At 45.3% G+C, this 12157-nt stretch overlaps 1 protein-coding gene across 8 annotated transcripts in view; it reads right to left on the bottom strand.

Moving 5' to 3' along the window:
- Positions 1-12157, bottom strand: part of ebf1a (EBF transcription factor 1a) — a 59970-nt gene that overhangs the window by 47426 nt on the left and 387 nt on the right. For 7 of the 8 annotated variants that reach the window (XM_037260951.1, XM_037260948.1, XM_037260947.1 and 4 more), the window contains exons 1-6: positions 11948-12157; positions 11130-11286; positions 10291-10354; positions 9726-9781; positions 8602-8675; positions 7145-7213 (exon numbers count right to left, since the gene is read on the bottom strand). The exon at positions 11948-12157 is cut by the window's right edge. In XM_037260951.1, coding sequence (XP_037116846.1) covers positions 7145-7213; positions 8602-8675; positions 9726-9781; positions 10291-10354; positions 11130-11286; positions 11948-12081 — 554 coding nt within the window. In that variant the 5' untranslated portion in view covers positions 12082-12157. The remainder of the gene's footprint in view (positions 1-7144; positions 7214-8601; positions 8676-9725; positions 9782-10290; positions 10355-11129; positions 11287-11947) is intronic. The other variant, XM_037260953.1, reaches the window with a different exon arrangement.

Here is a 12157-nt window from a genome sequence, read left to right as displayed (position 1 = left end):
ACAAGAGAGCGCTGCACTGTTAATTGTTTTCCCAAAAAAAGGCAGCGAAGGTCTCTGTGTTTGAACTGAATGTCACCTCATGTAAATCTAGCCCCCTATGCAGGAGAAGCCAATAACTGGGATAATTAGCGTGACTCACCCCCGCGTCACACGCAGGAATCGACAAAGTCTCGAGTAAGAGTGTTCAAAAGCGGGAAGACTCCATGTGTGATTAACCAAAAAAAACAAAAAAAACTGGAGTTATGAGTGGGAGGACCAAAGAAAAACAGTCAAAAGGGCAGAGAGCGAAAGAAAGTAGAGAAACGCACGGGTGGCAGTCGGCAAGGCAAACACAAGGAGGAGCGAACGCTCCTCTCAGCGAGGTCAAGCCGCTCAGCCAACAAACAAACAAGTACAGACGCTAAAGGGCTGAGGCGGTGTAAAACAACAAAGTGTCTGTCGATTGCCTACGCCTTATTTTGTCTCCCCCATCAGTTACATAAACACAAACAAAGGCCTTTAAAATCGAGCTCGGCTTTCTGAAGTGAAACAGTGACATGCGCTAGGTCTTGTTTGTCAATGATTAATGCAAAATAAATAAAAAATAAAGAATATCTTTGGGGAGAAGGAATATATACATTCCTTTGATGAATGCTGCTGCTGACCATAATTGTCTGCTTGCTGACGTGCCTGCTTTAGGTTTTAATTATGTTCTCTTGAAGAATTGGTTTGTACCTTAACGTTGCAGCTTAAATTAGTCAAGCTCAATGTCTTAAAACTCAAGCCAAGCTGGAGATAATGATGTTTTCTTAAGGAGAATAGACATGACAAATCTTTTATCTTCAAAAAGATCTCGCTTGTATTCTTTAGTAGTTGCAGTGCCCTATGCAAATTATTGCGCTACATATACAGTGCATTGAAAAAATGTCTGGCCTTTCCTTATTCTTATTTCATTAACTAGTTTCCCACTTTAATTAATGGTTTGGAATTTGAACCAGCAATCGTCAGCTAGTCAATAAGCATTAAATGACAGTTAATAAAGCCGTGTATCAACGCCTCTCTCAACAGTCTCAGTCAGTCACGGCAACAAACGCAGGGAGTTAGTCCCAATGAAGCGTCTCCCTATCCAGGTAGCTAGCAAGAAACGATGGTCCCAGTCAATGATGACTTACTTACAGCACCAACTGGTGCAAAAACGAAACCCGGGTTTAACATTTGACAATGGTACGGTATATACTGCATGTAAGTTTTCACTAAGTGAATGTGAGGCTAAGTAAAACACTTTGAGCACCATTTTTAACACTTTGTTCGAATTGGGTTTACATTTCTTAGTATGACGACTTTATTTGGGAAAAATAAAATTTTGAAGTCATTCGTTAACACAAATACAGTATAAGGATTTAGAGGGTGATTCCTAGCTGTACTGTTTATAGACAAAGCTTGATTTCACATGTTGCTGCTGTGGGAGGCCCAAACAGTTATTTGGTTTGGTTTAGAAGACTTACTTACTTTTTCACACAGCATCAAGTACCTTGGAATATTTTTTTCCCCTTAATGAATAAAATCAGCTCTTACATTATTTGATTATCTGATTCTTAAACACTAGAGTGGGGAAATTATACAAAAAAAAAACAATAAGAATTTGAAAAGAGAGCAAACACTTTTCCACGGCACTGTAAGCCCCCCCACCTCTCCACTCCCCACTCCTACCCCCACGCCCCCCATTGCTGTGCAGGTCTTCCTTCCATTGTGGCGTGTGAAACTGAGAGCCACGCATAGATCGCCTGGCCAGTGATCCATTCTTCCTGAACAGATTGATGAAAAACAATCAACAGACTATACATTGCGTTTGGGCGCAGCGGGTTAACAGAGCACTCATCCTGGACACCTGGACTTACATCCTGGGCTACGCCGCTGAGGTAGCCGTCCTAGATGAGGGCTGGAATGGAGACGGGCTAGGAGGAAGTGAGACGCCAGCTTGGGGGGTATCGAGCTGGCATGAGGCGCACTGTCTGCGTTCTCACTTAGCAGGAGTAAACAATGCGTCGTTGGGCCTGAGATCAGGGTGTGTGTGTGTGTGTGTGTGCGTTCATGCGTGCATGTGCATGTGTGCATGTGCGTGCTTGTGTGTGTGTGTGTGTGTGTCTAGGTTCAGCGAGCACATGTAGCTCAATGACACACTGCGACTGAGTCCTTTCTATTACAGGCACAAACAGACAGCCGTGTAACACATTGGCCATGAGAGCGCACTTAAGCTTCGCTCTGACTGTCCACAGGCATCAGCAGTGAGAAAACAAAGCCTTGCTTCTGCCACACACACACACATGCACAGACAAATATACCATCACACAGAGAGGCACACGCTTGTGCTCTTCACGCCTCATTTGAAAAGCAAATTGAGCGCATCTTCTAGGGCATGGACTAAGTCCTGGAAAATGTTACTCTTTCATCACTTGCAGCACCGCACAGTCAAATAGACACACACATACACACGTACAAGGCCTATTGTACAGTAAATATATCCTTATTCTATTTACCTCCCCTTCTATCTCTATCTCCCCGGCCTGCAATTTCCGCACCAAAAATGTCTTTCAGAGAAGTAGGACGCTACTCATTTGGAGCAGCTCTGGCCGGCCAAACCCTGTCATTCCGGGACAGAACAAACATTGGCACCAAGGCAGAGGGGAAGACCAAGGAGAGGGCCAGGTCAAGGAGGGAAAGTAAACAATAATGACGAAGCAGTTTGGGCAGAAAAGTCAGCTACTTACGAGCCATTTTGGGTGTTATGGCATTTGTAAATTGCTTTTTACGGGGGCTAATAAAGTGTTTGTTACCTGCGTTCAGCTGTAGGGCATTAGTTTTACAACCTACAGAGTGTGATAGCATCTCAGTTATTGGGGGCTGAATTAAAACACAATACAGAAATACACACACATTCTTATGTCTAACACGCACAGTTAAGAATTTAAAATGAACCCCCCATTGTTTCCTTGCCCCAAAGCAGCACTTGAAATTGATGTTTCATATTTGGAAAACTTAACCAACACATGAATGCTGTGTTTTTTTTCCCCCCCTTCGCAAGTGAAAGCGCAGCAGTTGTTGGGGGTTACAGTGGTGCGGTGAGAGAAAAAAGAGGCAGCCCTGTTTTAGAGGCTCCTCGACCTCCAAACTCTCTGCTGTCAATCATCCCAGCCGTCCGTCCCCTGGGGCCGCGCTTTCTTCCAACCCTGAGGGGGAGAAACCACTGCAGGGAAGAAAGAACACAGCCAAACAGATGCAGGCAACTGCAGGTCAAAACGTATTTGTGTATGTGTGTGTGTTTATAATCATGGCAGTGGGTTCTTGTCTCCATACATATTTGGGAATGAGTTTATCTGAGCGTGAGTGCGAGCTCCGTGGATACATATATTTGGGTTCTTATAAGAGCAGCCAGCACCTGAAGGAGGGGACTTTTGCATATCGATGAGGCAGTAAGTCAGCCTCTTTGGCCTCATGACCTGCACAACTTCAAGTAGCTTGAAGCCAACCCGCCAAATGTCTACTGGATTTGACCCCGGACTTCCAAAAAGTACAATGGAAGGCCTCCTGCCAGCCAAAGTCAAGTCCAAAAATAGCTGAAAAATGTGGAGATTTCTTCAAAAGTGCAGCAAAGCGAGGTCACGTGACTGTTTTGCACAAAACTGCTTTTACGCGGCATTCTAAAGGGGCAAATGGAGTAAAAACATAAAATAAGAAAACACAGAGGTGAGATGCAGAGGGTACGACAGCCGTATGTACAATAAGTATGTTTTCACCTTCTGGCTGACACAGCCATGCGTATGAAAGTGAAACTAAGCCACAGCAATGGAAGGCACTGCCAGTAAACCACATTAGCATCAAATGCAAATTAGAAGCGGGCTAATGGCTGGACAGGTGCAGACTGGGCCTCTAAATGACACAAATTCGCAAGTGTGTGCGCTCACAAAAACACGAGCGCGCGGACACACAAATGAGACGGATGAATTAAACATGGGTGGGCTCGGCTTGGGGGGCTGGCGGAGCTGACATAAAGTCAATGAAATACATTATTCACTAGCGCACGTTAGCTCAGCCGAGGCAACACATGAACTCTCACCCCAGGAAGTGCATCCAAACACAACACCCAAAACAATGAGGGGGTTCCCCACTAAAGACAGACAATTAGCAGGAGAGTGACAAACAAGCGGCAGAATGCACCAGCTTGCAAAACAACATTTTCCAAACATGGCCGACTCCCAAGAGTATTGGCTCCTTCGCACACATGTCGCCAAGGGAGTCCAAGTGCCGAAGCGGCAAAGAGGCAATCAAAAATCTGGCGCAAGATAGCCACTCGGCTCCAATAGCAGAACAGGAAACCGCCATGACATCATCCTCCCCGGGAGGAGCACTTCCTGCCCGACATTCTTCACTCAAGACACACACACACTCGCCAGGAAATGGCCTCTATCACCGCACACACTTGCGGGGAAACAACCAACATCGACGCCGATACACAAGCACGGACGCGCATGCAAGGAAATGGGCCACATCAACAGCGGGCTGCAGGAGTGTGCGCAAACACAAACACCCGTGAGCACACACTTGAAAACAGCAATTAACCTGAAATAACATCGCCTGTGCATGTAAACACAGCAACCTCATAACACACACTCCAAAATACAGCCGCTGCAACGGCCAGGACCGGGGTGGGGGTCAGCAAATATACGGGGGTGTCCCATGGATCCTTATCTCAGGCCACAGAAGCGATGGGATGCATGCCTGGGGGAAAGCCTACGGAAGCCGGACAGGCGAGAAAAGGCCACGGGACACAGGTGGCACGAGGAGAGAGAGGACGCGCGGACCGGCGGCCACATTTGGCGCCAGAGAACAGATTAGTCGGCAATCCAAGTTATTCTGAAAGCGCAGGAAACGGATTGACAGAAGCTATGCAAAGAGCTAGCAAAGGTTTCCATGGGTGAGAGGGAGACGAGGCCCATCCAGGCAAAGCACGGAGTGGCTGGCAGCGTCTGCATACGATTAACCCCATGCTAAGCAGGAGTGATGAGGAGAGCTGAAAGTGGAGGTGAAGGGGTTAAGGGCTCCCCCTCATATTATCCTGTTTCTGTAAGAGGCTAAAGTGGACTACATGTTTCCCTGGGGAAGACATAGAGAGGTGCACAGGAGCATCTCACCTTCTTCCCCCGACACGCAATTGCCAAGGTAAACGGCTGAATTCCCCCAAATAGGAAAGCCCCCTTCAAGCTAAAACAAACAGGACACTTCAACTAATCCAAAGTGACACCAGTGCATATTGAAGACATCTCCAACTTCTCAACAGATACGCTTCATAATTCAAGTCAGGATCACGCACGTGCTTGCAGACGCTTGAACGTCCAAACAAATTGTGTGGTGAACAAGAGGGTGTCTTCTCGTGAGAACACAGTGAGCTGCACACTGTACGGATTTGTTCTCCTAACAATCGAATACGTTTCTCATTAGTTGCCTTTATTTTTCCTCATTCCTGCGGTTTTGCTGCCATGGCCTGTTTCCCCAATCTTAACGAGAGAGCGCTAATTAGGCAATAAGACCCATTACTCTTCCAGAAGAGTTTGAGCTAGCCTGGCTAATTAGGGCTGTAAAATCTAATCATCTCTGCAAAACAGCAGCGGGCTAACGAGCCCTTATTTAACGAACTAAATAACTTCAAGGGTGGAGAGGGGCTGCTGATGGCATTTCTTTATGAATTTGAAGGAGGGGGGTTCATGTTAATTCACTCAGCGCTGGCATCACAGTGGTTTGTTTGTTTGTTTATGATTCCCTGATTATTACAACTGCCAAGACGATATCGATGCTAAATGAGCAAACACGTAAACTTGCCTCCGCTTATTCCCCGTCCATCGTCAGTTGGAGCGATCATCCCCATCCCCCAAATCATACTCTTCTCACCTGACCTAATTTCCTATCCAGGAAGAATCAGAGAGGAAAGCGGAGGAGATCTGGCCGTTGTTTTCCCTGCGCCTGCTCTAATTTGTTGGTGCTTAATGTGGCCTTGCGCACCTGAGCCATTAAGTGTCAGGGGAGCAACGCCACGAAGCGACCGCAGCACGCTCGGCGCGTTAAAGGCGGTGCCGCCGCCTCTTTTGCTAGCTGCGACTGCCCCAAACTCACTTGGCGCCCGGTTCTGCTGATGAGAAATTCAACAAGTACGGACGCACGCAAACCAAAATGGTTGGGGCAAAGAGTGACGGGCAGGCGTGTTGTCTAAAGCCGTGCGGTTGGGGTGCAGCTGTCTCAGGGAGCACTGAGGTGAGGCCTTCCGCTTCACTGGAGCGGAACCAGGGTGGCACACACACGCACATACGCGCACGCACGCACATACATACACAGGTAAAAGAGTAGCTTTTGACGGAGCGGCAGTGAGAACAGGACAGCTGTGTTCATCAGATAGCACAGGTCACTGCCTTATTAACACACACACATATGCTTGTACGTGTCATCTCAACATAAAAACCCAAGTAGCAAATACGTTTTTTTTTTTTTAACCTGGCCAGATTGCAGATCAGAAAATACAAACTGCGTGAATTTTTCTATTCTTAAAGCAATAATGATTCAACGCCAATCTACAAGAATAATCACTGTGACCAAGAGTGCCACACAACAGAGGCCAGACTGTAAATCTACAAGCAGGGCTTTTCCTTTTTTTTCTTTCCTCCTTGACTAAGTGTAAATCAGCCCAACTGATGCATTACTCATCAGTAGTTTATGATGACAGGAGGATCAGCGGCGCACACTCTAAGAAAAAAGTGCAAAGAGTGTGGGCTAAAAACAACAAAGCACGTTGGGTCGGTCAGGATTTATCCAGCAATACGCACGCAATCCACACATCAGACTTGAGTTGTAACTCTAACTGCTCATCAGCTAAGTCATCAAACTAACCACCCCACCATTGTGCGTGACCACACATGAAGGCGCCCCCCCCACACACACACAGAGACACGCACAAATTGCTGCAATAGTATTTACTGCTGCTTTGCACATTTTGCTTACAGAGATGATTATGGCTGCTGAAATGTCAACAACTGGGTGTTCCTACCCCTCTCTGACCAAGCACACGTGTCAGTCGTAGGGGCATTTTCTCCAGATAATCTCTAGGTCAGTCTTTGCCTACCTGTCGATGATGACCGGGTCTGATGGGGTCTCGTTCCGGTTTCCGCAACTCTTCTTATCGCAGCATCGACTGGTGGGTGACAAGAGGGGGAGTTAGCCACTAAAAAGGGAAGAAGGTGTCGCGACAGTGATACGTGACGTCTTGGAATGGGAAGAGGAGTGAGATGGCTGTGCTTGTCAAGCCCAGGTAAGGTAAGGTAAGGTAAGGTAAGGTAAGGTAAGGTAAGGTAAGGTACGGTAAGGTAAGGTAAGGTAAGGTACGGTACGGTAAGGTAAGGTAAAGTAAGGTAAGGTAAGGTAAGGTAAGGTAAGGTAAGACCGGGCTTAGTATGTACAGGTGGGATCAACAGGGTGGTTTTGACCACAGTTTGGAGTAAGAGCAGTGAGTTTGAGTCTGGCTAGATGATGAGCTCAAGTTAAATCACAATCGGAGACTCAGGTTAGCTCCATTTCTGTCAGACATCACACAAGCAGACATCTTGTGTTCTCTATTTTTCCTCCTCGGAGCTCGTCCCCTCCCTCTATCCCGCCTCGCTCTTCCTCTGCCTCAGAAGTGGGTCACAGAGTGGTCCCACCGGACCTGGGGAGTAGTGCATGCTGGGTAAAAGGGGGTTGCATACTGATGTGACGGGTCCCTTTTCCAATGACTTGACTGCAGCACAATGTAACGGTGTGTTGTCATCCCGCCCATCTCTTTTCACCTTTAAAAAATACATCACATCTCCCTTTTCTTGCCTCGCCTGCTCTGCAGCGCGCCGGCGTACACGCGTGTCTGTGTGTACCTGTATCTGACTACATGTGAGCATCTGCTTTAGTGGTGTATGACGGGAGGCGGTGAAATACACAAAAGAGTGAGAGAGGGAGGGAGGGGGATTGACCCTCCCCCTAGTTTCTTGCGTCCCCCAGGACAGGAGGCTTGCAGAGCCAGATCAGATTTCTGATCTCAGGCCGTTTCCTGCAGCATAAGAAAACAAGTGGTCTAAATTGCCTTGTGTGATAACCAGGAAGTGCCACAGGCCATTTAGTTCGACTTGTAAGTTGACATGTATTTTTAGATGGTCATCGGCCGTGTGATACCTTCATTGATACTGTACACCGAGCATGTTTGAGTGTGCGTGTGTATTTAACGCGCAGTCCGAGCGTGTCCTCGTCGGCAGATAACTCACTGTCAGGACGATGCAAACAGCATGTGTTACGCACACTAAGGAGGATGGGTTTGAGTAATGAGCTTTTCCTTGTCCTAATTAGCTGAACATGAGAAGGATATGCACACACACAGTCTCACACCCCTTCCAACAGAAATAGGCCAGGGCCCATCTTCCCAACCCACTTTGAAGAAAATGATAAGATTTCTATAGTAATTTAGCTCTTTATATCTTAGCTCTCCCTTTACTCCAGGTGACACCTTCAATGTAGAAAAAAATAAATAAAAAGGACTGAAATAAGACTCAATCTTACCTGCACATGATCTCGTGGGTCAGCAGAACCCGACACATCTCTGGATTTTTATCCTGGCCTTCATAAATAATCGCCTGGAGTAAAGCAAAAACAACAAAGTTATCTTAACTAGTTCTTCTTTCGTTCATGTGATCCAAGAATTATGAAGACAAAAATATTAGTGTGCTTTTACTTGTTTGGATCATGGGAACAAGGAAGAAAGCATTTCTGCGTGTACGTTGCGTTGTCCTGTGTGTGTGTGTGTGTGTGTGTGTGTGTGTGTGTGTGTGTGTGTGTGTGTGTGTGTGTGTGTGTGTGTGTACGCGTGTGTGCATGTATGTTTATGTGTGGTGTACAGTGAGCAGTTGGGCTGCCAGACTGGAGTATAGTGCACCATCTGCTCCATATAGCACAGCGTCCAAAATTCTAGTCTGGCCTCCCCTGCAACCCCACTCGACATGCACTCCAGGGCCACGATCAACATGCGCACGCGTGCACACACACACACATGCACAGCAAATAACAAACACGCTAACATCAGGTCAAAATAAACTCTAATTCCTCTCCTTTTGTGTGAATTCCATTCAAACCCAATGTCACATGATAGCACGTGACTTTTAAAGAGGTTCGATTTGCCGTCTGTTCATTCTTCTTAACAAAGAATCCCCACACTTTTTGCGCCATTATCTGTGGGTTTTTGTTTTTATGTGATTGGCCATAACACTCTCTGGGATAGTTTGTTCTGTTTCACATTGAGGAAATGAGGGTCAAGGTCTTCTAAGAGTGAGCTGGCATGCATCACTGTCTCTCCCCAACGCTAACACACTCCTGCACTTCTTGGGTGCACACACAGGCATACATCTCACATGTACCCACAGATGCTTATAAAATCCCACACTCCAGTTACTGGCAGGTAGAAGCAGCCGTAGAGTATAGGAGGACACATGTCCTCTACGTTCTTGGACCTTTGTAAATGTATTCCACAGGTAAGACAGGTCGTTTATCACACTGACTGTGCTGAAGTTGAGGGTCTCAGACACAGGGTGGGGAGGGGGGAGTGGTGGGCCCATAATTAAGACCAGTACAAGTGTGGAATTGCTGCAAAGTTTAAATCTATGGCGGAATAGTAAAATGTAAATTCTTACCTGTTTGGTCATGGAGTCAATTAATCGCACGTATAAGTCCTGTTCTGTCCTGATTCCTGTGAGACAGAAAGGATTGTTTTTGATTTAACATTCCAAGAAAAGCCACACCACATCGTTTAATTTTTTTGAGCATTTTAGAAAAGCTGGATGAGTTTAAACTTTTACCATGCTTTTTTTTTTTTTATACTTGTCAAGTGTGGAAAAGAACCCGGTGTAATAATTTCATGCATGTACTACTAACTTTTAGTAGACAAAAAGAATACATATTTGTTTAATTTAACATAATTTAAATTTTAAAAAAGCTTTCAAATTCAGGAAGATATTAAAATGTGTTGTTTTATTGAAAACAGTTGTACTCTTAATAATAATAATTGTTAAAGTAAGATAATAAAAACAATTAAGATACAAGTAATGGTCTTTTTTTTAAATCAATTTCTTGCAATTCTCCAAAATAATCATTTAGGTTCTACTTTTTTAGGATGTCCTAAAATATTGGCCGGCTTTTGCTCTTGCGGCTTCTCACTCTGCGTTCGTTGTATTTCAAAATCCCGAAAAGGAAACTTACCGTTACTGTAGAGGAGCTGAAGTCTATAATGGATCCCATTGTTGGTCTTTTCTCCCGTCGTTTCCTACACACAAATACACACACAAAAAAAGAATTAACACGTTGGTATGACACGACGGGCAACAGTTTAATTTAACGACTTTTGTATTGAAACCATACACACACGCGTGCGCGCACAAACACGCTCACGCAAACACACGCACACACACACAGAAAGACTGTAAATCACGTCCCATCACTCTTTCAGTCGTTTTTTCACTTTACACGGACGTGCTGTTTTTTAAAATTATCATTTTAAAATATTGCAGAATCGCAAATGTTAATACGACACACCATAACATTTTTAATGGCATCAATGTTGGCGCGCAGTATACTAAATGGCATTAGGATGAAGAAAAAAAACAAACAAGCATATAATAAAATTGAACCAGCAGCATTATCACTTCAATTTAAACATTCAATTTAGACAGAGCTTAAATAACAATAATAAAATTTACATTCAAGAAAAATGACGTTCGTTTCGTTTTTACTTAATTAAATGTGGTTTTTGGCAGCACCAAAATATGCAGTAAAATATTTCTGTATGATGAAAAGTAAGATGTAAGGGGTTTTCTGGATTTTCAACTTTGTGAGCCTCAATGTTAAAACTCACATGAGCATTGAGTTGTAACAATCCCTGCTGTGACAGATCAGCACTTTATTTTCGGGAATTAAACAAGCCGGCTAACAGTACTCAAGCATCCCCGGTGAAATCTAAACCACCTTTAGATATTTGTTATACGTACGTAGGTTATATAAACATTCAAATAAATGTAAACTCTTAAAATGTTTGCACTCACCTTTTCCTTCTCCACAAAATCAATGAAAGTGGTTCTCTCGATCTCCACGGGCTGACCCTGTCGGTCGTAGAGAGCCAGTACAAAGTGGAAGAAGTTGGATTTGCGCAGGTTGGAAGGGGGCTGCTTTTCGAAGTGTGCCCGGGCCAGACCCACTCCGCTGCGGACACGACAGGCACAACATCAGCGCCGGGAGCCACCGTTCCAATTCATTTAATATCAAGGAAACGCGTGTCAATTCGAAACCACGAGCATTCTTGCTTTAAGAAAGTCACACGATGTGTAATTAATAAAAAAAAAAAATCACGATGTAACTTTTAAACTAAAATTGTTGAGCTATGAAACCATAAGGGTTAAACAGAATTAAATATGCTCGATTAAAAGGCGCTGATTTTTAAGAAGGCCTGTAGTAAAAAATAAACATGGATTCTAACCCTCAGTCAAATCCCAAATAATTCATTTTAACACTGCTAAATTATTCTATGCGTTCGCTAAAAAAAAAAAAAAAAAAGACAGGCTACTCCATCACCACAAAATTCCGAAGCAAAAGTTGACATTTCATGCTTGCACAACTAAAGTTGCTGGAAGCGAGCTGCATTTTCATACTGAAATGCCACGCCGTTTAAATCCTGCTGGGCGTAACGCGGATCAACTCATAAAGTCGTAAAGCCAGCCAGCGGTGGTTCTGGTTATCCAACAACTGCGTCCTCTGGGACCGCGTGCTTCCCCAAGTGGTACCGGCTCGTGCGGAGCTCAAAACGCCGCAGATGCGAGCTCCCCACCCGCCCCTGCCGTCTCGCGGCAGGCCGCCTCGGGCTCACCTCTGGGCGGCTGTGTTGGCGTCCAGCACTCCGGCACCTTGCATCCATGTCCGAACCGCGTTCATGCCGGCCACCATGGGCTCTTCTTTCATACTACTCCCACTCCTGTGGATGCTCTCGTGGATGCCGAACATCAAAACGCACCTTCACGCCGTCGCTCTCTCGCTCACGCTCGCTCTCTTTCTCGCTCTCTCTCGCTCTCTTTCTCTC

The sequence above is a fragment of the Syngnathus acus genome, chromosome 10 (genome assembly GCF_901709675.1).
Source record: "Syngnathus acus chromosome 10, fSynAcu1.2, whole genome shotgun sequence".
NCBI classification, from domain to species: Eukaryota; Metazoa; Chordata; class Actinopteri; order Syngnathiformes; family Syngnathidae; genus Syngnathus; species Syngnathus acus.
Note: the sequence above shows the minus strand (reverse complement) of the source record. Positions and strands in the feature narration are given on the sequence as shown.